This window comes from Oncorhynchus masou, chromosome 22 (genome assembly GCF_036934945.1).
Source record: "Oncorhynchus masou masou isolate Uvic2021 chromosome 22, UVic_Omas_1.1, whole genome shotgun sequence".
In the NCBI taxonomy this organism is placed as follows: Eukaryota; Metazoa; Chordata; class Actinopteri; order Salmoniformes; family Salmonidae; genus Oncorhynchus; species Oncorhynchus masou.
In genome coordinates this window covers 31,783,496-31,810,338 of record NC_088233.1, presented here as the reverse complement: position 1 = coordinate 31,810,338, position 26,843 = coordinate 31,783,496, and the positions used below count along the sequence as shown (strand labels likewise).

Genomic DNA, 26,843 nt, shown 5'->3' with positions numbered 1-26,843 from the left:
TCCAATTGTTGTAGTAGCCACTATCTTGTCTCATCGCTACAAGAGACAAAGGTTGAAAGTCATGCGTCCTCCGATACACAACCCAACCAAGCCGCACTGCTTCTTAACACAGCGCGCATCCAACCCGGAAGCCAGCCGCACCAATGTGTCGGAGGAAACACTGTACACCTGGCAACCTTGGTTAGCGCGCACTGCGCCCGGCCCGCCACAGGAGTCGCTGGTGTGCGATGAGACAAGGACATCCCTACCGACCAAGCCCTCCCTAACCCGGACGACGCTTGGCCAATTGTGCGTCGCCCAATGGACCTCCCGGTCGCGGCCGGTTACGACAAAGCCTGGGGCGCGAACCCAGGGTCTCTGATGGCACAGCTGGCGCTGCAGTACAGCGCCCTTAATCACTGTGCCACCCGGGAGGCCCATATCGTCTTTTTAGCACAAGTAATAGCGAATGGAGCCTGCTAGCTAAATATGCTAACGAGCACAAACTAATATAAACGAATTGAAAAGACCTGCAATCCAGCTCATATTCATATATTTCAAATACTACTCCTCCAAAAGTATGTAGACAACTGCTCGAACATCTCATTCCAAAATGATGGGCATTAATAGGGATTGGATCCGCCCTTTTCTGCGATAAGAGCCTCTACCCTTCTGGGAAGATTTTCCACTAGATGTTGGAACTTTGCTGGGGGACTTGCATCCATTCAGCCACAAGAGCATTAGTGAGGTCGGGAAAGGATGTTGGGCGATTAGGCCTGGGTCGCAGTCGGCATTCCAATTCATCCCAAAGGTGTTCGATGGGGTGGAGGTCAGGGATCTGTCTAGGCCAGTCAAGTTGTTCCACACCGATCTTGACAAACCATTTCTGTATGGATTTCACTTGGGGGCATTGTCATGCTGAAAAGGAAAAGGGCCTTCCCCAAACTGTTGCCACAAAGTTGGAAGCACAGAATGGTCTACAATATCATTGTATGCTGTAGTGTAGTGATTTCCCTTCACTGGAACTAAGGGGCCTAGCCCGAATCATGAAAAAACAGCCCCATACCATTATCCCTCCACCAAAATGTACACTATGCATTGGGGCACTTAGCATTGTCTACTGTATCAAAAGCTTTGGCCAAGTCAATAAAAATAGCAGTACAATATTGTTTAGAATCAAGGGCAATGGTGACATCATTGAGGACCTTTAAGGTTGCAGTGACATATCCATAACCTGAGCATAAACCATATTGCATACCTGAGAGAAATACTATAGACATCAAGAAAGCCAGTCAGTTGATTATTGACAAGTTTTTTCAACACTTTTGATAAACAAGGCAAAACTGAAACAGGCCTATAACAGTTAGGATCAGCTTGATCTCCCCCTTTAAATAAAGTATGAACCGTGGCTGCCTTCCAAGCAGTGGAAACCTCCCCAGAAAGGAGAGAGAGGTTATAACATGTTGGCGATAGGCTTGGTGATGATAGGGGCAGCAACCTTAAATAAGAAAGGGTCTAAACCATCTGACCCAGATGTTTTTTGGGGGGTCAAGTTTAAGGAGCTCCTTTAGCACCTCGGACACAGTGACTGCCTGCAGGGAGAAACTGTAGCGGGGAAGGATAAAAAGAGGGAGAAGCATCGGTGATAGTCGCATTAGAAGGGGTGGGAGATGAGGAAATGATGGACAGGCGAGGCATGGTTGAGTCAAATAGGAATCCAGCACAAAGACACTGTTAAGGACTGTACATGCCATTGGCAAGAAGGCGAGACCACTTTCTGACTTCGAGTGGATGTGCGAGTAAGTGAAAATGTTGTTACTCTTGTAGCTAGACTATTACTTTTGTAGCTAGTTTTTTCAAGTCTATTTAACAGATGTGGTCCAGTAGTCAGTTATTTCTCAGCTCTTGATAAGCTTGAGTTCTCCTCAAAATAGTGTATAAATACAATAAAATGATAGGCCTACTGATGCTGACATGGCTCTCCATGCGTTCCTATGGCTCTGTAACATTCTATTTTAATGTTTGTCTCCAGATGGTGTTTAGATTTTAAGGCATTGTGACACAATTTACTAACCAGCCTTATAGTATAGATCCTTAAGTAAACAAAAGGTAGAAGGCAAATTTAGCACAATCATGTGCCAGCTATATTGGATAACCTGATTGTATATTTAATTAATTTGATGTTTGATTTTTGCATTTTGGATTAAAATTAAAATAAAAAAGGTTATCGCTGTGGGCTCAACATATAGAAAAGAGAAGCAGGCCAAAGGGTTTATGCACCATATTGCAGAGGTGGAGAGAAAACAACAGAGATAATCTGAAAAACACAACATTTCTCAAGGGCAAGATCGAGTCAAAGTTTTTTGGCATCAAATCGGTGGAGAAGGCAGACGCGGCACACATAAGCAACGCCATCAGTGCCATCATGGAGGGAGTGTGTGATGAGTGCGTGAGCAAGTTGGTAGCTCTGGGAACAGATGGAGTTGCTGTGATGACCGGAGCCAAGAATGGTGTGGTCAGCCGGCTGAAGGGGGACAGGGTATTAATCAAATCGGCATCCACAGTATGGCACACCGCCTTGAATTGACCTTTTCTGATGCCATCCGGTCCAACGTGAAGTTTCAGAAACTAGAAGACCTCAGTAGACTCTACACCTACCAGACCAGTCCACTGAACAGGGCAAACCTAGTAAACAGCTTCCAGGCTCTTGGGCACACACCACTGGTGCCCACCAGAATTGGCAGGACACCTATTGCTTGCACTGGACCACTTCCTGTGATGTTAACAGGGGCTTGACAAGCACATGTTAACAGGGGCTTGTCTAGATTGCTATGCCAAGTACTTCAAAAGTCATCATGTTTCAGTAAATGATAAACACAGTTGCAATCTTTGTTCTTTATGCATTTCAGATTCAATCTGCTGATGCCTAAAATGTCTGAGGTGTAAAGCATGCCAAGGCCAGGAAATACTGCAGTACTAAGAGGGAGGCTGTTGATATCCGCTTCTGTGGCGTCCTGCATGACACACTAACACACCTGAGCAAAGTTTTTATAGTTTGAGAATTAAAACTGCATGATGCTTGTTGTAATTTATACAATTATTCTAGATTTTGGTGACACTGAACTGGAAACCCTGGTGGACCATTTCAAGCCTGTCCTGGAGACCTCTGGCATCCATGTTGAAAGGATCACTGACCAGTGGACTGTCCTGAAGGTGCTGATGTACCAAGAGCCTCAGTCCCTGCAGAAGATGTCCTGGTTTCGTGTCAACAGGAGCCATCAGCATTCCTACCCTGACTTGATGAGATTGGTTGACCTGGTCCTGTTCTTCCCTGCCTCCACAGCTGAATGTGAAAGAGGTTTTAATACCATTTAATACAGGTGAAAACTGATTGGCGGTCTAACCTAAAGTCTGACACACTGTCAGACCTCCTCATGGTCCAGCTGTCCTCTCCAGAGATCAGGGAGTATGATCTGATAAAAAGCTGTAATGCTGTGGCACCAGGACTCTATCAGGAGACCAGACTTCATGGACCGTGCAAAGAGGGTGGTTGCGGTAGAGAGTGAGGAGACTGATGAGGTTTAAGTTGATTCAAATTATTATTAAGCATCTGATAGGTTTACAAAACCTTTAAATGTACTTATGTTTGATCCTTGAGTACATTTAATAGCAAATATTGTACTTCAGTAGAATTTTGAGAATTATTCCATTGTATTCAAGCTGGGAAATGAAATCTAGCCACAGTCAAAATTAACCTGCATGTGATAAGTCTCTATTTTACCTGTATTTTATCAGGGTATTTCTACTCAAATCAAAGGATTTGTAGATCTGCTTCCCCTGTTTCCCCTTTGTATCAAAAGAGCACCAGTTCTATGTCCACTGAACTTCTCATAACTATCTTACCATTGCTGTTGCCCTGTTTTGACTTCTATGTGCTCTTACTCATTGTATCTGATCGGTTTTGTTCATTTCATTGTGTGCCCACTGTTTGGCATTTGTGCACTCTGTACAGCACTTTTGGTCAACTACAGTTGTTTCTAAATGTGCTCTACAAATAAACTTGATTTTATTAACCGTTGATCAATATATTAAAATAATTTTTGTTTCAAATTTTGCCCTGGCCTCTTCATTAAGTTTGTATTCAACGGAATACCTTATTATCTCAATGAAACGTACTGAAAATAATGTTTATGTTACACAAAAAGGCTATTTATTATTTTGTCTGGTAAAAAATATGCTTGGCTGGTGGATTTATTAATCTACCAGTCCCCTTGGCAGGTGAGCCAAAAAGTTAATTTCGGACACTGGTTAATGTGCAGAAAACCCAGGCTTTGCGAGAGCAAGAAATCAGTGAAACCGATATCAGAGCACAAATCAGAATTGGGGCAGTAGAATTAGCAACAGTAGATGGTCCAGGGTGTACATGCACATTTCCAGATATCATCAGCAGTAATATAATCAAGGCACGGCAGAGGACAGGAAGAGCTCCGCTGTGTTGATTTATGACATTTGGAAGTGCATTAGATGGCAACACGATCATATTGTACAGCAATTTCATCAGGTAACATGAATACAAAGCCGGCGAGAGGTGGTTAGAAAAGGATGGGAGACCTAAAGTCTGTGTAACCAATAGAGAGTCAGAGTCCCGAGTGTGGGAACAAACAGTCTGTCCCACGGTTGGATAAAGAAAGTTTGTAGTCAACAAAGCATGCAGGAGTCATGAGGCAAATAGCAAAATGCACAAGAAAAAAATGTAATATATAACGACTTGGAGCTAGCCATTGTAAGTTGTCGTGGTTAATTTCTTTACTATCAAATGAGGAGATAAGTTTATCACACAAGTCAGAGTAATACTTAAACTAAATCTGTAATAACTTATTAATAAGGGAGCAGGTCAATACAACACACACATATAAAGTGAATCGATTGAGTGCTCTACGATAATGATGGCTGGTTGACGAATCACCCTCAGATGATTCGTTGAGAGCCCCGAGACAAAAGTACCCAGGTCTTTTATAGCTAAAACCTACATGACGAACAACAGATGTATAGAATGGGTCACAAGGTTAAGATTTATATGGAAGATATTGTCTGCTGTGAATTAAAGTATCTGCTGTAGAAACAGTTATCTTTGTGTACTGACCAGGGTCTGGCCCTGGGGTCATCGCTCCCTGGTACCATATAGAACAGAAATATTAACTCACGCTCTGGAAGGCGGTCTCATTAGGTTATCACCCAAAATAATCATAAATCTCCTTTCAGTGTCATCTCCCAGAGACCCATCCTCAGTAGAACACACAAACAATAGTTAAGAATCCTCTATTCTGTTGCATAAAACAACCATTTGATGCAATAAAATTATAACATAATCTTGTAATTTCCACCATAAAGTAGTCACTCGCCCCAACCGTGTGTGTGTGCAGAAGCTCGGGAGAGAGGGGGGGGAGTGTGATGGGGGTACCTGTATCAGACAGGTGGAGACAGGCCAAGGCAGCTGGTGAACAGATCGCCAGGTGGAATCCAAGCAGCACTGCAGCAGGCAACGGGAGTAGGTGTCACACCCACTTGAGAGAAGCTTTTATTTCTTGAGGTGAATTTCTTGTAGAAAATGCCAGTCTTTGAACAGCAGGAGGGGGCTTCACAGACCTCGGCCACTTATTGGGCCCAAAGGCCTCAACACCTTTTACTTCACACCTCAAAATGCTAATTGAAGTTGCCTCTGGTCTGTCCTTGCAAGTCTGGCAGCTCAGTTCCAGGATGGATAGTGTCCTCATGTCTCTAATGGTAGGGTGCTCTAGCAAACAAACCTCTTTATGGCTTATCAAAAGGAAACCTTCGTAGCAATAATCAATGTGGTTAATTTTGGTCATAATTGGGTTGAAGGTTTGGAGTTTGGTTCTGGAACGAAGGCCATGTTGTTAAGTGTAGCATCCTGCATATGTCCTTGCCGAAAAATCGAAGTTTATCTAACTCCAAATCTATCCTTTTGTAAAAAAACATGTTGAAAAATGTGAGAGCTGTCTCTCTCTCCCTGGGGGGGGGGGGGTAATCTTGCTGTCGCTACCTTTCGGTGTGGCCTACTTTTCTCTGGTAAAACGCAAGCAAAACATTAGGAGCTGGCTACATTCTTTCAGTGAAAAACAGAAATATGATGGCCTTGCATTGTTTTTGCGGGAAAAAAGGTGAATTCACCAATTCACCAATTTGTAAGTCGCTCTGGATAAGAGCGTCTGCTAAATGACTTAAATGTAAAAATGTAAAAAAATAAATATTTTTCATTCTAAGCTAATTTCCTGCCAATTGTGTTGCACTAAGTTATTTTCTGTGAAGGACAACTATAGTTGAATGCCCCGGATCACTCTCTGCGCCGGAGGAGATGCCTGCCGTTTTACGGCACTCCAATTCGCATACCACCCCAACAGAGCCACAGATGACGCCATCTCTATTGCACTCCACACTGTCCTTTCCCACCTGGACAAAAGGAACACAACCTGACCGCAACGTGAGCAAGACAAAGGAGATGATTGTGGACTACAGGAAAAGGAGGGCAAACACGCCCTCATTCACGTCAACGGGGCTGTAGTATTTGTATTAATTAGGGATCCCCATTAGCTGCTACCCTGGGGTCCAAATTAAGGCAGTTTAAGGCCAAACCTGTCACGGAGAGAGCACGAGAACGCCTATTCCTCCTAAGGAGACTGAAAATATTTGTCATGTGTTCACAGACGCTCAGAAAGTACTACAGCTGCACCATCAAGAGCATCCTGAACGGTTGCATCACCGTCTGCTACGGCAACTGCTCAGCATCTGACTAAGGCGCTACAGAAGGTAGTGCGTATGGCCGAGTACATCAAGCTTCCTGCCATACAGGACCTCTATACTAGGCAGTATCAGAGGAAGGCCCCCCCAAAATTGTCAATGACACCAGCCACCCAAGTATTAGACTGTTCTCTCTGTTACCGCATGGCAAGCGAAAGTCTAGGTCCAAAAGACTCCTTAGCAGCTTCTACCCCCAAGCCATAAGACTGCTGAACAATTAATCAAATGGCTACCTGGACTATTTGCACTTTTTTACTATTTTACACTACTGCTAGTCACGGTTTATTATCTATGCATAGTCACTTTACCCCAACCTTTCTTTAGTAAATAGTTCCTTAACTCAGATTTTCATAAAATTGCATTGTTGGTTAAGGGCTTGTAAGTAAGCATTTCACAGTAAGGTTCTATTCAGCGCATGTGACAAATTAAATTTGATTTTCTCCCACTGTGCTACTTACAAACAAACACATGACTGGCTCACCTGTTCTGGGGAACTACGAATGCTTCATAATGTAAAACAATGTGACAGGTGAAATGAAGAACGCGATCTGCTTTATCTCCTTATGTATTGTACAAGTTGACTGCAGGTATTTATTTAAAAAGCAGTTACAAATATAAAAATCTATAAAAAACTTCAAAGAAATAGTTTCAACAGCATTGACGGTATTGAAAAACCATCGTGGCCATTTCCAAAATACCCGGTATACCACCCAAGCATACACTCCTTGCTTTCATTTGAGACCCAATTTGACATGCTTCTATGTTGGTGCTAAATGGGTCCTTTTAGATGGAAATGCACAGCTTCATTCTCTTACCAGAAAAGCATAGGAAACAAAGGACATTAGGATCAAGCACCAACATCCCTGGGCTGCACATCAAACAGAGTAGCCAAATCCCACTGAAATGAACAAATAGCAAGCTACATTACCATCATAGCAAATGCGTCGCCCAGTTGACAGTAAATATTAACACCGTTTCATGGGATTGGCAGCCATCTTATCACAGATGACTCTTGACATGAAGGGAAGCCTATCTTGACTGACTCCTAGCTGTACAGCATGAGGTAGGCAAGGCTTTTGGAAAGGCTCTCCTGATCCACTTAATCAGCTGCTGCCACCTGCCACCTGGCCTTGACTATGGTAGACAGTGCAGGTTGTTTATTTCCGCACTTCTGCATTTAAAATGGAGAATACACAGTCTTGTTATGCAACTCGGTCACAGACAGCCTCTACATGCACACAGGAAAGAGCTTGAAGGTTTACAAACAGACATGCAGAACGAGTGGGGGAGTGAAGAGAGAGAAAGATGGCTTAAAAAATACATACAGAATAGAAGTAGAGTCTGTAAGCAGGTTCCTCGTCCTTATCCACCCCTGACATACTTTTGCAGCCCACTTCAGCCAACCTGTTTCCCCAGCATTGCCACTTGTGATAGGTGACATCATCATCTGACAGAAGGATCAAAATAGACCGTGTGTAGCTAGCACTTCTATAGCAACTTGCCCAGCTGTGTCAACTTCACCACAAATGGTGATTGAGACAGCCAGGTGCTTAGTGGGCTGTCAATCCTTTCTGCTCCGTTTGTAATCAGGGCTTAGCTCGGAGCACTGTGCTGAGCTAGCATCCAGCCCCTGGGCCTGTGCTGCAGACCACTGCTGCTGCTGTCCGTCTGCCTTCCTGCCATTCACCCGGGTCTCCTCTCCTTTCCTCTGCACTGCTTCCTGTGTTTACAGCTCCTCTCATCTCACAGGCCTGCCCCTCAGCCCCTGTCCTCCACTGCCAGAAATGAGTGTAGCTGCAGGCTCAAGGAGTGTGCTAATGTAAGCCTGCATTAGCCAGAGAGGCTGAGGTTAGGCAGCATCCGATTGGACTTGGCAGTGGATGAATCATACAAGGCTGGAGGAAAAGCACAAACCCACATGGTCCGCATGCAATGAATCATACAAGGCCGGAGGACAAACACAAACCCACATGGGCCAACTGCAACTTTGTGCCAAATGAGTAAGAGTCTCAAAATAAGCTTTGCTACGAGCAAATGAGGTATGCAGCAAGATATTTAGTGTGAGCAGGGATTCTTATAGAAAACAATGCAATGCCTAAAAATCAACCCTTAGCAATGGAAGAATGGCTAAACAGGATCTATTAAGAATTTTTACCTTATGTCGGAGCAATAACCTTAGCACAACCATCTTTAGAAAGTACATCCACAGCTCCAGTGAAATAAGTTTTTTCCTAATGACTGACATAACACTACAGAGTGAAGTATTTGACTGTTTTAATTTAATCAACTGGCATATTATGTCAGCAGACAATGTACTGCCACATGGTGACAAAGCATTGCAAAAAAAAAATGAATGTCGGCCAAAATCTATGGAGCCAAACAACTGCAAAAAGGTTGAACACACATATCGTTAGTATCGTAAGAAAAGCCATGTGTAAAACCTGAAACGTAAAATGTGAAATTTCATCTATGAACATTCAAACACCATGTTACGATAACGGACTAACATTTTAGGCTTGAAACAATAGTGTGTCGCAATTCTGAAGTACAATAATACCTTTCAGAGTTTTGGCAGGTTCATCTCACCCGAAAATGTTTTTTTTTATAAAATAAAAAAATGTATACTATTAATCTCACATTTCACATTCATAAAATAAAGGGGTGACGTAATGTTAGCTAGCTAACCAGCAACCTAATGTCAGATAGCTAGCTAACAGCATATCTTGGATATTTTGTTTAGACATGTACAGCTGAAGTCGGAAGTTTACATACACCTTCGCCAAATATATTTAAACTCAGTTTCACAATTCCTGACATTTAATCCTAGTAAAAATTCCCTGTATTGTCTTAGATCAGTTAGGATCACCACTTTATTGGAAGAATGTGAAATGTCAGAATAATAGTAGAGAGAATGATTCATTTCAGCTTTTATGTCTTTCATCACATTCCCAGTGGGTCAGAAGTTTACATACACTCAATTAGTATTTGGTAGCATTGCCTTTAAAATTGTTTAATTTGGGTCAAACCTTTTGGGTAGCCTTCCCACAAGCATCCCACAAGAGTTGGGTGAATTTTGGTCCATTCCTACTGACAGAGCTGGTGTAACAGAGTCAGGTTTGTAGGCCTCCTTTCTCACACATTTTTCAGTTCTGCCCAAACATTTTCTAAAGGATTGAGGTCAGGGCTTTTTGATGGCCACTCCAATACCTTGACTTTGTTGTCCTTAAGCCATTTTCCACAACTTTGGAAGTATGCTTGGGGTCAATGTCCATTTGGAAGACCCATTTGCGACCAAGCTTTAACGTCCTGACTGATGTCTTGAGATGTTGCTTCAATATATCCACATAATTTCCTTTCATCATGATGCCATCTATTTTGTGAAGTGCACCAGTCCCTCCTGCAGCAAAGCACCCCCACATGCTGCTGCCACCCCCGTGCTTCACTGTTGGGATGGTGTTCTTCGACTTGCAAGCCTCCCCCTTTAACCTCCAAACATAAGGATGGTCATTATGGCCAAACAGTTCTATTTTTGTTTCATCAGACCAGAGGACATTTCTCCAAAAAGTATGATCTTGGTCCTATGTGCAGTTGCAAACCGTGGCTTCATCCTTGCTGAGCGGCCTTTCAGCTTATGTAGATAAAGGACTCATTTTACTGTGGATATAGATACTTTTGTACCCGTTTCCTCCAGCATCTTCACAAGGTCCTTTGCAGTTGTTATGGGGTTGATTTGCACTCTCCACACCAAGGTAAGTTCGTCTCTAGGAGACAGAACGTGTCTTCTTCCTGAGCGGTATGACGGCTGTGTGGTCCCATGGTGTTTATACTTGCGTCCTCTTGTTTGTACAAATGAACGTGGTACCTTCAGGCGTTCTGAAATTGCTCCCAAGGATGAACCAGACTTGTGGAGGTCTACAAATTTTTTTCTGAAGTCCTGGCTGATTTCTTTTGATTTTCCCATGATGTCAAGCAAAGAGGCACTGAGTTTGAATGTAGTCCTTGAAATACATCCACAGGTACAACTCCAATTGACTCAAAATATGTCAATTAGCCTATCAGAAGTTTCTAAAGCCATGACATCATTTTTGGGAATTTTCCAAGCTGTTTAAAAGCACAGCCAACTTAGTGCTTGTAAACTTCTGACCACTGGAATTGTGTTACAGTGAATTATACTGTCCGTAAACAATTGTTGGAAAAATTACTTGTGTCATGTACAAAGTAGATGTCCTAACCGACTTGCCAAAACTATAGTCTGTCAACAAGAAATTTGTGGAGTGGTTGAAAAACGAGTATGTAAACTTCCGACTTCAACTGTAGGTGTTCCTTTAGTCCAGGTGGGAAAGGGCAGTGTGGAGTGCAATAGAGATTGCATCATCTGTGAATCTGTATGCAAATGGCTGTCCAGCCTTGTGAATGTTGACCTGTTTAAAGGTCTTACTCACGTCGGCTGTGGAGAGCGTGATCACAAAGTCTTCCGGAACAGCTGGTGCTCTCATGCATGTTTCAGTGTTATTTGTTTCAAAGCGAGCATAGAAGTAGTTTAGCTCGTCTGGCAGGCTCATGTCACTGGGCAGCTCTCAGCTGTCCTTCCCTTTGTAGTCTGTAATGGTTTGCAAGCCCTCCGCCAACCATGATGTCCTAGCCGTGTCTGAATCCTGGCATAGCAAGGCCACCAAACATTCTGAAAATTCCATCCCCAATTACAACATTTTCTGCCAAAATAAAACTGTCAAAGGGGGAGGAGTTGCAATCTACTGCAGAGATAGCCTTTCGAGTTCTGTCATGCTATCCAGGTCTGTGCCCAAACAATTTGAGCTTCTACTTAAAAAATAATAATAATAATCACCTTTCCAGAAATAAATATATCACTGTTGCCGCTTGTTATAGATCCCCCTCAGCCCCCGGCTGTACCCTAGACACCATATGTGAACTAATTTCCCCCCATCTACCTTCAGAGTTTGTACTGTTAGGTGACCTAAACTGGGATATGCTTAACACCCCGGCCGTCCTACAATCTAAGCTAGATGCCCTTAATCTCACACAAATTATCATGGAACCTACCAGGTATAACCCTAAATCTGTAAACACGGGCACCCTCCTAGATAACATCCTGACCAATGTTCCCTCTAAATACACCTCTGCTGTCTTCAACCAGGATCTCAGCAATCACTGCCTCATTGCCTGCGTCCGTAATGGGTCCGTGGTCAAACGACCACCCCTTATCACTATCAAACGCTCCCTAAAACACTTCAGCGAGCAGGCCTTTCAAATCGACCTGGCCCGGGTATCCTGGAAGGATATTGACCTCATTCTGTCAGTAGAGGATGCCTGGTTATTCTTTAAAAGTGCTTTCCTCACCATCTTAAATAAGTGTGCCCCATTCAAAAAATGTAGAACAGATATAGCCCCTGGTTCACTCCAGACCTGACTGCCCTTGAACTGCACAAAAACATCCTGTGTCGTACTGCATTAGCATCGAATAGCCCCCGCGATATGCAATATTTCAGGGAAGCCAGGAACCAATATAAACAGGCAGTTAGGAAAGCACAAACAGAAATTTGCATCCTGTAACACAGACTCCAAAAAGTTCTGCCCACTGCATTGAGGCTAGGAAGCACTGTCACCACCAATAAATCTACAGTAACCGAGAATTTCAATAGGCATTTTTCTACAGCTGGCCATGCTTTCCACATGGCTACCCCTGCCCCGGTCAACAGCTCTGCACCCCCAACAGCAACTTGCCCCCCCCCCCCATTTCTCCTTCACCCAAATCCTAACTGTTGTTCTGAAAGAGCTGCAAAATCTGGACCCCTACAAATTAGCTGGGCTAGAAAATCTGGACCCTCTCGAAAATTATCTGCTGAAATTGTTGCAACCCCTATTACTAGCCTGTTCAATCTCTCTTTCATATCGTCCGAGATCCCTAAAGATTAGAAAGCTGCCGAAGTCATCCCACTCTTCAAAGGGGGTGGCACTCCAGACCCAAACTGTTACAGACCTATATCTATCCTACCCTGCCTTTCTAAACTCTTCAAAAGCCAAGTTAACAAACAAATCACCGACCATTTCGAATACCACCGTACCTTCTACGCTATGCAATCTGGTTTCCGACCTGGTCATGGGTGCACCTCAGCCACGCTCAAGGTCCTAAACGATATCATAGCAGCCATCGATAAAAGACAATACTGTTCAGCAATACTATTTTGCAACAAAGCATCCTTCACTCATGCTGCCAAATATACCCTCGTAAAACTGACTATCCAACCGATCCTTGACTTCGGCGATGTCTTTTACAAAATAGCCTCCAACACTCTACTCAGCTAATCGGATGTGGTCTATCACAGTGCCATCCGTTTTGTCACCAAAGCTCCAAAAACTACCCACCACTGCGACCTGTATGTTCTTTGGCTGGCCCTCGCTACATACTCGTCGCCAAACCCACTGGCTCCAGGTCATCTATAAGTCTTTGCTAGGGAAAGCCCCGCATTATCTCAGCTCACTGGTCACCATAGCAGCACCCACCCGTAGCCCGCGCTCCAGCAGGTATATTTCACTGGTCACCCCCAAAGCCAACTCCTCATTTGGCTGCCTTTCCTTCCAGTTATCCGCTGCCAATGACTGGAATGAATTGCAAATATCACTGAAGCTAAGAGACTTCCGGCGCCGACAGAGATGTCCGCCTCGCTTCGCATTCCTAGGAAACTATGCAGTTTTGTTTTTTTTACGTGTTATTTCATACATTGGTACCCCAGGTCATCTTAGGTTTCATTACATACAGTCGAGAAGAACAACTGAATATAAGAGCAGCGTCAACTCACCATCAGTACGACCAAGGATATGACTTTCGCGAAGCGGATCCTGTGTTCTGCCTTTCACCCAGGACAACGGAATGGATCCCAGCCAGCGACCCAAAAAAACGACTTTGTAAAAGGGGGAAACGAAGCGGTCTTCTGGTCAGACTCCGGAGACGGGCACATCGTGTACCACTCACTAGCATTCTTCTCGCCAATGTCCAGTCTCTTGACAACAAGGTTGATGAAATCCAAGCAAGGGTTAGCATTCCAAAGGGACATCAGAGACTGTAACGTTCTTTGCTTCACGGAAATATGGCTCACTGGAGAGACGCTATTGGAGTCGGTGCAGCCAGCTGGTTTCTCCACGCATCGCGCCGACAGAAACAAACATCTTTCTGGTAAGAAGAGGGGCGGGGGCGTATGCTTCATGGTTAACGAGACGTGGTGTGGCCACAACAACATACAGGAACTCAAGTCCTTCTGTTCACCTGATTTAGAATTCCTCACAATCAAATGTCGACCGCATTATCTACCAAGGGAATTCTCTTCGATTATAATCACAGCCGTATATATTCCCCCCCAGGCAGACACATCGATGGCTCTGAACTAACTTTATATGACTCTTTGCAAACTGGAATCCATATATCCTGATGCTGCATTCATTGTAGCTGGGGATTTTAACAAGGCTAATCTGAAAACAAGACTCCCTAAATTGTATCAGCATATCGATTGCGCATCCAGGGCTGGAAAAACCTTGGACCATTGCTATTCTAACTTCCGCGACGCATATAAGGCCCTGCCCCACTCTCCTTTCGGAAAAACTGACCACGACTCCATTTTGTTGATCCCTGCCTACAGACAGAAACTAAAACAAGAAGCTCCCGCGCTGAGGTCTGTTCAACGCTGGTCCGACCAAGCTGATTCCACACTCCAAGACTGCTTCCATCATGTGGACTGGGATATGTTTCGTATTGCATCAAACAACAACATTGATGAATACGCTGATTCGGTGGGCAAGTTCATTAGAACGTGCGTTGAAGATGTCGTTCCCGTAGCAACGATTAAAACATTCCCAAAACAGAAACCGTGGATTGATGGCAGCATTTGCGTGAAACTGAAAGCGCAAACCACTGCTTTTAAATCAGGGCAAGGTGACCGGAAACATGACCGAATACAAACAGTGTAGCTATTCCCTCCGCAAGGCAATCAAACAAGCTAAGCGTCAGTATAGAGACAAAGTAGAATCTCAATTCAACGGCTCAGACACAAGAGGTATGTGGCAGGGTCTACAGTCAATCACAGATTACAAAAAGAAAACCAGCCCCGTCACGGACCAGGATGTCTTGCTCCCAGGCAGACTAAATACTTTTTTTGCCCGCTTTGAGGACAAAACAGTGCCAAGGACACGGCCCGCAACCAAAACATGCAGACTCTCCTTCACTGCAGCCGACGTGAGGAAAACATTTAAACGTGTCAACCCTCACAAGGCTGCAGGCCCAGTCGGCATCACCAGCAGCGCCCTCAGAGCATGCGCAGACCAGCTGGCTGGTGTGTTTACGGAATCAATCCCTAACCCAGTCTGTTGTTCCCACATGCTTCAAAGGGGCCACAATTGTTCCTGTTCCCAAGAAAGCTAAGGTAACTGAGCTAAACGACTACCGCCCCGTAGCACTCACTTCCGTCATCATGAAGTGCTTTGAGAGACTAGTCAAGGACCATATCACCTCCACCCTACCTGACACCCTAGACCCACTCCAATTTGCTTACCGCCCAAATAGGTCCACAGACGATGCAATCTCAACCACACTGCCCTAACCCATCTGAACAAGAGGAAAACCTATGTGAGAATGCTGTTCATCGACTACAGCTCGGCATTCAACACCATAGTGCCCTCCAAGCTCGTCATCAAGCTCGAGACCCTGGGTCTCGACCCCGCCCTGTGCCACTGGGTACTGGACTTCCTGACGGGCCGCCCCCAGGTGGTGAGGGTAGGCAACAACATCTCCACCCCGCTGATCCTCTACACTGGGGCCCCACAAGGGTGCGTTCTGAGCCATCTCCTGTACTCCCTGTTCACCCACGACTGTGTGGCCACGCACGCCTCCAACTCAATCATCAAGTTTGCGGACGACACAACAGTGGTAGGCTTGATTACCAACAACGACGAGACAGCCTACATGGAGGAAGTGAGGGCCCTCGGAGTGTGGTGTCAGGAAAACAACCTCACACTCAACGTCAACAAAACTAAGGAGAGGATTGTGGACTTCAGGAAACAGCAGAGGGAACTATCCCTATCCACATCGATGGAACAGTAGTGGAGAGGGTAGTAAGTTTTAAGTTCCTCGGCGTACACATCACAGACAAACTGAATTGGTCCACCCACACAGACAGCATCGTGAAGAAGGCGCAGCAGCGCCTCTTCAACCTCAGGAGGCTGAAGAAATTCGGCTTGTCACCAAAAGCACTCACAAACTTCTACAGATGCACAATCGAGAGCATCCTGTTGGGCTGTATCACCGCCTGGTACGGCAACTGCTCCGCCCACAACCGTAAGGCTCTCCAGAGGGTAGTGAGGTCTGCACAACGCATCACCGGGGGCAAACTACCTGCCCTCCAGGACACCTACACCACCCGATGTCACAGGAAGGCCATAAAGATCATCAAGGACAACAACCACCCGAGCCACTACCTGTTCACCCCGCTATCATCCAGAAGGCGAGGTCAGTACAGGTGCATCAAAGCTGGGACCGAGAGACTGAAAAACAGCTTCTATCTCAAGGCCATCAGACTGTTAAACAGCCACCACTAACATTGAGTGGCTGCTGCCAACATACTGACTCAACTCCAGCCACTTTAATAATGGGAATTGATGGGAAATGATGTAAAATATATAACTCGCCACTTTAAACAATGCTACCTAATATAATGTTTACATACCCTACATTATTCATCTCATATGTATACGTATATACTGTACTCTATATCATCTACTGCATCTTTATGTAATACATAGCCACTATCACTAGCCACTTTAACTATGCCACTTTGTTTACATACTCATCTCATATGTATATACTGTACTCAATACCATCTACTGTATCTTGCCTATGCTACTCTGTACCATCACTCATTCATATATGTACATATTCTTTATCCCCTTACACTTGTGTCTATAAGGTAGTAGTTTTGGAATTGTTAGCTAGATTACTTGTTGGTTATTACTGCTTTGTCGGAACTAGAAGCACAAGCATTTCGCTACACACGCATTAACATCTGCTAACCATGTGTATGTGACAAATAAAATTTGATTTGAAGCTGGAGACTCATATCTCCCTCACCAACTTTAAGCATCAGCTGTCAGAAAAGCTTACCGATCATTGCACCTGTACATAGCTCATCTGTAAATAGCCCACCCAACTACCTCATCCCCATATTGTTATTTATTTTTGCTCTTTTTCACCCCAGTATCCCTCCTACACATCATCATCTGCACATCTATCACTACAAATGTTTAATTGCTAAATTGTCATTATTTCGCCACTATGGCCTATTTATTGCCTTACCTCCCTAATCTTACTACATTTGCACACACTATATATAGACTTTTCTATTGAGTTACTGACTCTACGTTTGTTTATCCTATGTGTAATTGTTGTTTGTGTCGCACTGCTTTGCTCTATCTTGGCCAAGTCGCAGTTGTAAATGAGAACTTGTTCTCAACTGGCCTACCTGGTTAAAACTTCTTAAGGCTAGGGGGCAGTATTTTGATGTCCAGATGAAAAGCGTGCCCAAAGTAAACTGCCTGCTACTCAGGCCCAGAAGCTAGGATTTGCATGTTATTAGTCGATTTGGATAGAAAACACTGAAGTTTCTAAAACTGTTTGAATAATTTATGTGGGTATAACAGAACTTATTTAGCAGTCAAAACCCCGAGCACAATCCATTCAGGGAAATCTTTTGTGTTTTCTTTTAGGTTTCTTCTGGGAAGCTCTTTTTAATAGGAATTTGCTTGCAGTTCCTATGGCTTCCACTAGATGTCAACAGTCTTTAGAAATGGTTGATGTTTTTCTTTTGAAAAATGAAGAAGTAGCCCTGTTACTTCCATGTGTCACTCAGAGGGACTCAAGTCTTTTGGTGTGCGCAACCTGGAACGTGCTTCCCTTTGTTTTTTTCCGGTATTGAACACAGTTTATCCCGTCGTAAATTGTATTGATTATTTACGTTTTAGGATACCTAAGTTTGGATGAGGAAAGTTGTTTGAAAAGTTTGGACCAAGTTTACAGGTAACGTATTAGATACTTTGTAGGCATGTTGGGCGAGTTGAAACCGGTTTATTTCTGAATCAAACGCACCAAATAAATTGATATTTTGGGGATATAAACAAGAAATGTATCGCAAAAAAAAGACCATTTGTGATGTTTCTGGGACATTTTGGCATACCAACATAAGATCTTCAAAGGTAAGGTATGATTTATATAGTCATTTCTGATGTTTGTGTCGCACCTGGCTGGTTGAAATAGGATTTTCTTGTGTTTGTATGCGAGGTGCTGTCCTCAGATAATTACATGGTAATTAAATCCTTTTTTAAATCTGACACTGTGGCTGGATTAACAAGAAGTTAAGCTGTATTTTGATGTATAACACTTGTATGTTTAATGAATTCTTATGAGTATTTCTGTCTCAATCCCGTTAACGGGACCCGAGCGGGAATGGGGGTGAAGGGATCCCTAAGAGTTAACCTCTGTGGGATAGGGGGCAGTATTTTCACATCCAGATGAAAAGCGTGCCCAAAGTAAACTGCCTGTTACTCAGGCCCAGAAGCTAGGATATTCATATGATTAGTAGATTTGGATAGAAAACATTCTGAAGTTTCTAAAACTGTCAGAATAATGTCTGAGTATAACAGAACTGATTTGGCAGGTGAAACCCCGAGCATAACCCAGAGGGAAATTTATTTGGGGGAGGTCATTGTGTTTTCCAATGGTTTTATATGGGAGACCTGATTTATTAGGTCCCAGATTGCAGTTCCCATGGCTTACACTAGATGTCAACAGTCTTTAGAAATTGGTTGATGTTTTTCCTTTGAGAAATGAAGAAGTAGGGCTGTTCTTTGTAGGTGTCACTCTGAAGGGCTTTAGTCATTTGTTGTGTGCATTTGTTGCGTTCCTGTATTAGAAACAGTTTATTCAGTCTTAAATTGTATTGTTTATTTACATTTTAGGATACCTGAGGTTGGATTAGGAACGTTGTTTGAAATGTTTGGACCAGGTTTACAGGTAAGTTATTAGATACTTTGTAGTCATGTTGGAACCGGTGTATTTCTGAATCAAACGCCCAAATAAATGGACATATTTGGGATATAAAGGAATTTATCGAACAAACGACCATTCATTGTGTCACTGAAACATTTCAGATTGAAAAAAAGATCTTCAAAGGTATGGCTATTTTTGCCTTTTGTGTCGCACCTGCCTGGTTGAAAAATTATTTTCGTGTGTTTGTATGTGGGGTGCTGTCCTCAGATAATCTCACGGTCTGCTTTCACCGTAAAGCCTTTTTGAAATCTGACACAGCGGCTGGATTAACAAGAAGTTAAGCTTTATTTTGATGCATGACACATATTTTCGTGAATGTTGAATATTGATATTTCTGTGGCTTTAATTTGGCGCACTGCAATTTCACTGGATGTTGTCAAATCAATCCCGCTAGCGGGATTCGAGCATGATTCGCGCTTAGGGATCCCTAAATTAAGGGACATGGGCATCTGTGAGGAGGGTTTATTCTCCAGGTCTTTAACTGTTTTCCAGAACTTCTTGGGGTTGGACCCACAGAGAGAGAAATGCTCTTTAAATGAACTAACTTTTATTCACAACACTCTCCAAACACACACACACGTTGCTGCTACCATTTTTTTTTAAATCCTGCTGCTCAGCCACTTTACCCCTTACTGTATGCATATAACTACCTGATCTATCACCAGTATCACTGATATGGTTATTTTTCTTGTATGTACTGTATATTATGTTCTCTCTCTCTATTGGTATTGACACATTTTTATATTGACACTATTTTTGATTTTGCTACTATGCAAGTAACCATTTCGCTGTACAGTTTACACCTTCCGTAGAGACCCATCCACTTAGCAAGATGTGGCTGGGGGTTATAGCATTTCTTTCACATGACCCGTCAATTTAAACAAGTGTGTCTGGGTAAGAGTCATCTAATATTTATAAAATATTTGTATCCGGACACTTTGTTTACCTTGAATTGTTACTTAATGTAGGCTACTACTTTTACACTTAATCTTTACTACACTACTCACTGTTTAGCATATTACCTCACTTGTGAATCCATAAAGAGATGGGTGGGACTGGCTTAGGAGGGTGTGAACAATGCTGAATGGGTGTAGACAAAGAAGAGCTTGCCAGCAGGTGTACCAAAATGATTCAAGGCCCATTTTGTCAAAAGTGGGGTTACACGTTTATCAACTTTCAAAGCAGAATTACTGTCCCATTGTTCCTCAAATGCAGTGTATGATATACAATGTTGTAGCCCTGTGTCTCTGCTTTTATCGAATATAAAAAATTATTACAAATTTTGCTACATAAGACCGAATCAAAGCGGTCAGTAACATATGACTAATTCATTATTGCACCATCCCATTCTCTGGGCTCTGTCTGCATATCATAACCAGTAGTATATACCAGGAATAATGAAACATATCCAGGAGGATATACCAGGAATAATGAATCATAACCTGTAGTATATACCAGGAAAAATGAAACAGAATAATAACAGATGTTTGGTGAATCTATGAATTATGTATGACCATTGGAGTCTTTGCCAATCAAAATATTTTTTGACAGAATATTTTGACATTGATTTCATCACTCAAAATCTTGCCAAAGCATATTCTGTAGGAGTGGTTAATATGAATTTAAAATAATTTATATGAATCGGGTCTTGAACATATGGACTTCAAAGGAGAGCTTAAATGTAGGCTAAATCGGGCATACACTTATTCCCACACTTCAAACCAACTCTGTTGCAGTGGTCTAATTATGCAATTATATGGCAATTATGCCACGACACTGCTGCCCAGTTGAAGAGCTTATGATCTCCATGCAGCACCATGCAGCTTCGGAAAAGCACCCCTCAGTCTCAGAAGATGCCCTTCTGGAGGCATACAGCCATCGAGTCATTATACCCTAATGTAGGCCTATTTACCTACTAGCCAAATAAAGTGCAGCGCATGCATGAGGCGTGCAACTCATCATTCCAATATATTTCAACGTTTAATTACATCCACAGACGATGCAATTGTCATCACACTGCCCTATCCAACCTGGACAAGAGGAATACCTATGTAAGAATGCTGTTCATTAACTACAGCCCAGCATTTAACACCATAGTACCATGCAAGCTCATCATCCAGCTGGAGGCCCTGGGTCTCAACCCCGCCCTGTGCAATTAGGTCCTGGACAGGTCGCCCCCAGGTGGTGAAGGTAGGAAACAACATCTCCACTTCGCTGACCCTTAATACTGGGGCCCCACATGGGTGCATGCTCAGCCTCCTCCTGTACTCTCTGTTCACCTACGACTGCGTGGTCATGCCTGCCTCCAACTCAATCATCAAGTTTGCAGACGACACAACAGGAGTGGACTTGATTACCAACAACGACGAGACAGCCTACAATACAGTATGGGGATGAGGTAGATAGATGGGCTGTTTACAGATGGGCTATGGTGCAGTGATCTGTGAGCTGCTCTGACAGCTGGTGTTTAAAGCTAGTGAGGGAGATATGAGTCTCCAGCTTCAGTGATTTTTGCAGTTCATTCCAGTCATTGGCAGCATAGAACTGGAAAGAAAGGCGACCAAAGAAGGAATTGGCTTTAGGGGTGACCAGTGGGATATACCTGCTGGAGCGCGTGCTACAGGCAGGTGCTGCTATGGTGACCAGTGAGCTGAGATAATGCTGGGCTTTACAAAGCAAATACTTATAGATGACCTGGAGCCAGTGGGTTTGGCGACGAGTATGAAGCGAGGCCCAACCAACAAGAACATACAGGTCGCAGTGGTGGGTAGTGTATGGGGCTTTGGTGACAAAACAGATGGCACTGTGATAGACTGCATCCAATTTGTTGAGTAAAGTGTTGGAGGCTATTTTATAGATGACATCGCCAAAGTCGAGTATCGGTAGGATAGTCAGTTTTATGAGGGCATGTTTGGCAGCATGAGTGAAGGATGTTTTGTTGTGATACAGGAAGCCAAGTTTAGGTTTGATTTTGGATTGGAGATGCTTAATGTGAGTCTGGAAGGAAAGTTTACAGTCTAACCAGACACCTAGGTATTTGTAGTCCACGTATTCTAAGTCAGAGCCGTCCAGAGTAGTGATGCTGGACGGGTGGGCAGGTGCGGGCAGTGATCGATTGAATAGCATGCATTTAGTTTTACTTGCATTTAAGAGCAGTTGGAGGCCACGGAAGGATAGTTGTATGGCATTGAAGCTCGTCTGGAGGTTAGTTAACACAGTGTCCAACCAAAGAAGGCCCAGAAGTATACAGAATGGTGTCGTCTGCGTAGAGGTGGATCAGATAATCACCAGCAGCAAGAGCGACGTCATTGATGTATACAGAGAAGAGAGTCGGCCCGAGAATTGAACCCTGTGGCACCCCCATAGAGACTGCCAGAGGTCCGGACAACAGCCCCTCCGATTTGACACACTGAAATCTATCAGAGAAGTAGTAGGTCGAGTCTGCCAATAAGAATGTGGTGATTGACAGAGTCGAAAGCCTTGGATAGGTCAATGAATACGGCTGCACAGTAATGTATCTTATTGATGGCGGTTATGATGTCGTTTAGAATCTTGAGCGTGGCTGAGGTGCACTCATGACCAGCTCTGAAACCAGATTGCATAGCAGAGAAGGTATGGTGGGATTCAAAATGGTCAGTAATCTGTTTGTTAACTTGGCTTTCGAAGACCTTAGAAAGGCAGGGTAGAATTGATATAGGTCTGTAGCAGTTTGGGACTAGAGTGTCACCCCCTTTGAAGAGGGGGATGACCGCAGCAGCTTTCCAATCTTTGGGGATCTCAGACGATACGAAAGAGAGGTTGAACAGCCTAGTAACAGGGGTTGCAACAATTTCAGTGGATAATTTTAGAAAGAGAGGGTCCAGATTGTCTAGCCCTGCTGATTTGTAGGGGTCCAGATTTTGCAGCTCTTTCAGAACATCGGCTATCTGGATTTGGGTGAAGGAGAAATGGTGGGGGCTTCGGCGGGTTGCTGTGGAGGGTGCCGCTCAGTTGACCGGGGCAGGGTTAGCCAGGTGGAAAGTATGGCCAGCCGTAGAGAAATGCTTATTGAAATTCTCAATTATAGTGGATTTATCGGTGATAACAGTGTTGGTGTTCTTATTCTCCATGGAATGTACAGTGTCCCAGAACTTTTTTGAGTTTGTACTACAGGATGCAAATTTCTGTTTGAAAAAGCTAGCCTTAGCTTTCCTAACTGCCGCTCGGCCATGGCTCATCAATATATTTATATGTACATATTCTCATTCACGCCTTTAGATTTGTGCGTATTAGGTAGTTGTTGGGAAATTGTTAGATTACTTGTTAGATATTACTGCACTGTCAGAATTAGAAGTACAAGCATTTCGCTACACTCGAATCAACATCTATGTAACCAATAAAATTAGATTTGATTTCTTCCTTCAGTTCATTTCAGTCAGTGAGAATGTCATCCATTCTGTAATATATCTGAGTTGCAATAGGAACAAAATCAAAGAGAATAGCCTTAGCCATCAATTCTCCAAAGTTCTTTAGCCTATTACTTTAACAATTCAATGTTTTATTAAGGCCTACCCAAATATAAAAAATAAAAACAGGCCTTCAACTTATAGGCATTGCAATTTAGGCTATAATTTTGGGTACTGGTGTCTTGTAGAATACTTTTAGAACTCGATTTGTGTTTTATAACTGTTCTTATTATAGGCCTCCCCTTAAAGAAACCCGAGCTCACAGGGTTCTAAATATAGCATCTAAATACATTTTCAACAAAATAGTTGAATAAGCACATGCAGTGGCCTATAGGGAAAACCTATCTGGCAATAAGAATAGGCTATAGATAGTCTTGACCATTTGGGACCCCATGGTTATTTCACTCAGGACAGATTATAGCCAAGATTTAGTCAATATTTTGTTTTGTCTCATTTATTTATATGGATATAGCCTCTGCGTGATGGGGTTGTGCAACGCAAATGGCTATAACAAGTCTACATTCAGAGTGGAAATTGCAAAAACAGTCAAAATGCTTAATTTAAGGCTTACAGTCCGTGCTCCCAAATACTGGAAAAAGTGTGATTCATTAGGTTACATGATACCCACAGGATCCCCACACCGCTGTAAAAATAAATTATGCAATTATATGGCAATTAAATAACACAACAGAATGGCATATTTAGATAGTGGAATAGGCCTAGACTAAATCATATTTACTTTCTATTTTGCAGCTCAACGGTTATTCTAGAAAAGGATCTTCAAAGTCATTTGCTGGAGGCCCAACCCTATGCTACGCCAACTATTGGTGTAACGTCGTTATCGAATGGTGTTCTAAAACAAGCTCTTGGCTTTTATTTTGGAAATGAAACCGGAAGCAACTAACGTCTGGGCTAGAGTTGATTTATTGACGTCTAGCAACTTTAAGTTCATGTCCATTGCAAATGCCACCTTTCTGACAATGTGTACATATAAAAAAATATCTGTAACAGAGTAAAGGGAAAAAAAGTAATAATTGAACGTGTAAATGTTAATTCATAGTCGTAACATAGGGTTTGCACGTTTACAGACCTAATTTAACTGTTTCATGTCATGCGTGGCTTTTCTTACGATCCAAACGATACGGATACGTACATTCAACCTTTCGGCAGCTCGATGGCTCCATAAAAATCTATCTTGTTCCATCTTCTCACACTGGGCTTCCTCTCAAAACCAGTTTTGGTAGTGAGTGGACAGGCCAAGCGGATGCTTCACATTTATACATCCAGTGAAATGTCGGTCGCATTGTTCTGTGACAACTACACTATCGGTCAAACGTTTTAGAACACCTACTCATTCAAGGGTTTTTCTTTATTTTTTACTATTTTCTACATTGTAGAATAATAGTGAAGACATCAAAACTAGGAAATAACACATGTAGAAACCAAAAAGCGTTAAACAAAATAAAAATTTGAGATTCTTCAAATAGACACCCTTTGCCTTGACAGCTTTGCACACTTTTGGCATTCTCTCAACCAGCTTCATGAGGTAGTCAATTAACAGGTGTGCTTTGTTAAAAGTTCATTTGTGGAATTTCTTTCCTTCTTCGTGCGTTTGAGCCAATCAGTTGTGTTGTGACAAGGTAGGGATGGTATACAGAAGATAGCCCTATTTGGTAAAAGACCAAGTCCATATTATGGCAAGAACAGCTCAAATAAGCAAAGAGAAATTACATTCCATCATTACTTTAAGACATGAAGGTCAGTCAACACGGAAAATTCAAGAACTTTGAATGTTTTTTCAAGTGCTGTAGCAAAAAACATCAAGTACTATGATGAAACTGGCTCTCATGAGTACCGCCTCAGGAATGGAAGACCCAGTTACCTCTCCTGCTGAGGATAAGTTCATTAGAGTTACCAGCCGCAGAAATTGCAGCCCAAATAAATGCTTCAGAGTTCAAGTAACAGAGACATCTCAACGTCAACTGATCAGAGGAGACTGCGTGAATCAGGCCTTCATGGTCGAATTACTGCAAAGACACCACTACCAAAGGACACCAATAAGAAGAGACTTGCTTGTGCCAAAAAAAAAGAGCAATGGACATTAGACCGGTGGAAATTTGTCCTTTGGTATGGAGTCCAAATTGTAGATTTTTGGTTCCAACCGCCATGTCTTTGTGAGTCACGGTGTGGGTGAATGGATGATCTCCACATGTATATTTCCCACCGTAACGTATGGGGAGTTGTTATGGTCTGGGGGTGCTTTGCTGGTGACACTGTCAGTGGTTTATTTAGAATTCAAGGCACACTTAACCAGCTTGGCTACCACAGTATTGTGCAGCAATACACCATCTCATCTGGGGTTTTTTACTTAGTGGGACTATCATTTGTTTTTCAACAGGACAATGACCTAACACACAACCTGGCCTCCACAATCACCCAACCTCAACCCAATTGAGATGGTTTGGAATGAGTTGGACCACAGAGTGAAGGAAAGCAGCCAACAAGTGCTCAGCATATGTAGGACTGTAGGAAAAGCATTCCAGGTGAAGCTGGTTGAGAGAATGCCAAAAGTGTGCAAAGCTGTCAAAGGGAATGGGTGGCTATTTGAAGAATCTCAAACATATTTTGATTTGTTTACTAAATTATTCCATGTGTTATTTCATAGTTTTGATGTCTCCAATATTATTCTACAATGTAGAAAATGGTAAAAAAAAATGTTTTTTTAAACCTTGATCCTAAAATGTTTAACCGGTAGCGTATAGTTAACATAACGATACAAGACAATATTATTTACTTTGGACAAAAGGAATAAAACCCCTATCGAAAGGGCCTGCAACTCAACATACCATTAGCTACTTTAGTTGGCTAGCTAGGTAAAATAGCCGTGGGTTTCAGCTGAGCGGAGTTAGCGACAACATAACGAACGCTACAGAATAGCGACACTAGTAGCCCAGTTAGCTAACTGCGCGCAAACAATTAATCTAGCGCGCAAACAATTAATCAACAAATGAAATGTATTTAAATACCTTTTTACATCAGTAGATGTCACAAAGTGCTTACACAGAAACCCAGCCTAAAACCCCTTAGCTAAATAGGTATATTTTTGTTGGCTGGCTAAACGCGGTCTTACTTTGCTGGTGTATTATACAGTATAACTTGAAAATAGAGCTAGCTACCTTCGAGGCAACGGTTATGGGAGTATTCCGGCTTTTCCCTCCTCCATGCGAGGATCCAGAGCTGTTGCTGCCAGACCTCTCCCTCCCGTCTCCGCCTTGCCCTTGTCCAATTCTAGGGCCGAGTCGGTGTTGACCAGCGCCACGCCGTCGTCCATCGTGGCGACTGTCTTTTGACATTGACGTAAATGTAATTCAATTCTTGGGGTAAAATTTATTTTATTTGAAAATGATCTCACTTGTCGCGTTTTCGGTGTTGATGGAAACGACATAAAACACCACTGACAGCTAAAAGCAACCTAGCATTTTACAGGAGTAAGA

At 43.0% G+C, this 26,843-nt stretch overlaps 1 protein-coding gene across 4 annotated transcripts in view; it reads right to left on the bottom strand.

Moving 5' to 3' along the window:
* scaper (S-phase cyclin A-associated protein in the ER) overlaps nucleotides 1-26,843 on the bottom strand; it is a 133,794-nt gene extending 106,951 nt beyond the window's left edge. For 2 of the 4 annotated variants that reach the window (XM_064929909.1, XM_064929910.1), the window contains exon 1: nucleotides 26,526-26,843. In XM_064929909.1, coding sequence (XP_064785981.1) covers nucleotides 26,526-26,702 — 177 coding nt within the window. In that variant the 5' untranslated portion in view covers nucleotides 26,703-26,843. Of the gene's footprint in view, nucleotides 1-5,440; nucleotides 5,524-8,123; nucleotides 8,748-26,525 lie in introns of those variants that run through there. The other 2 variants (XM_064929911.1, XM_064929912.1) reach the window with 2 other exon arrangements.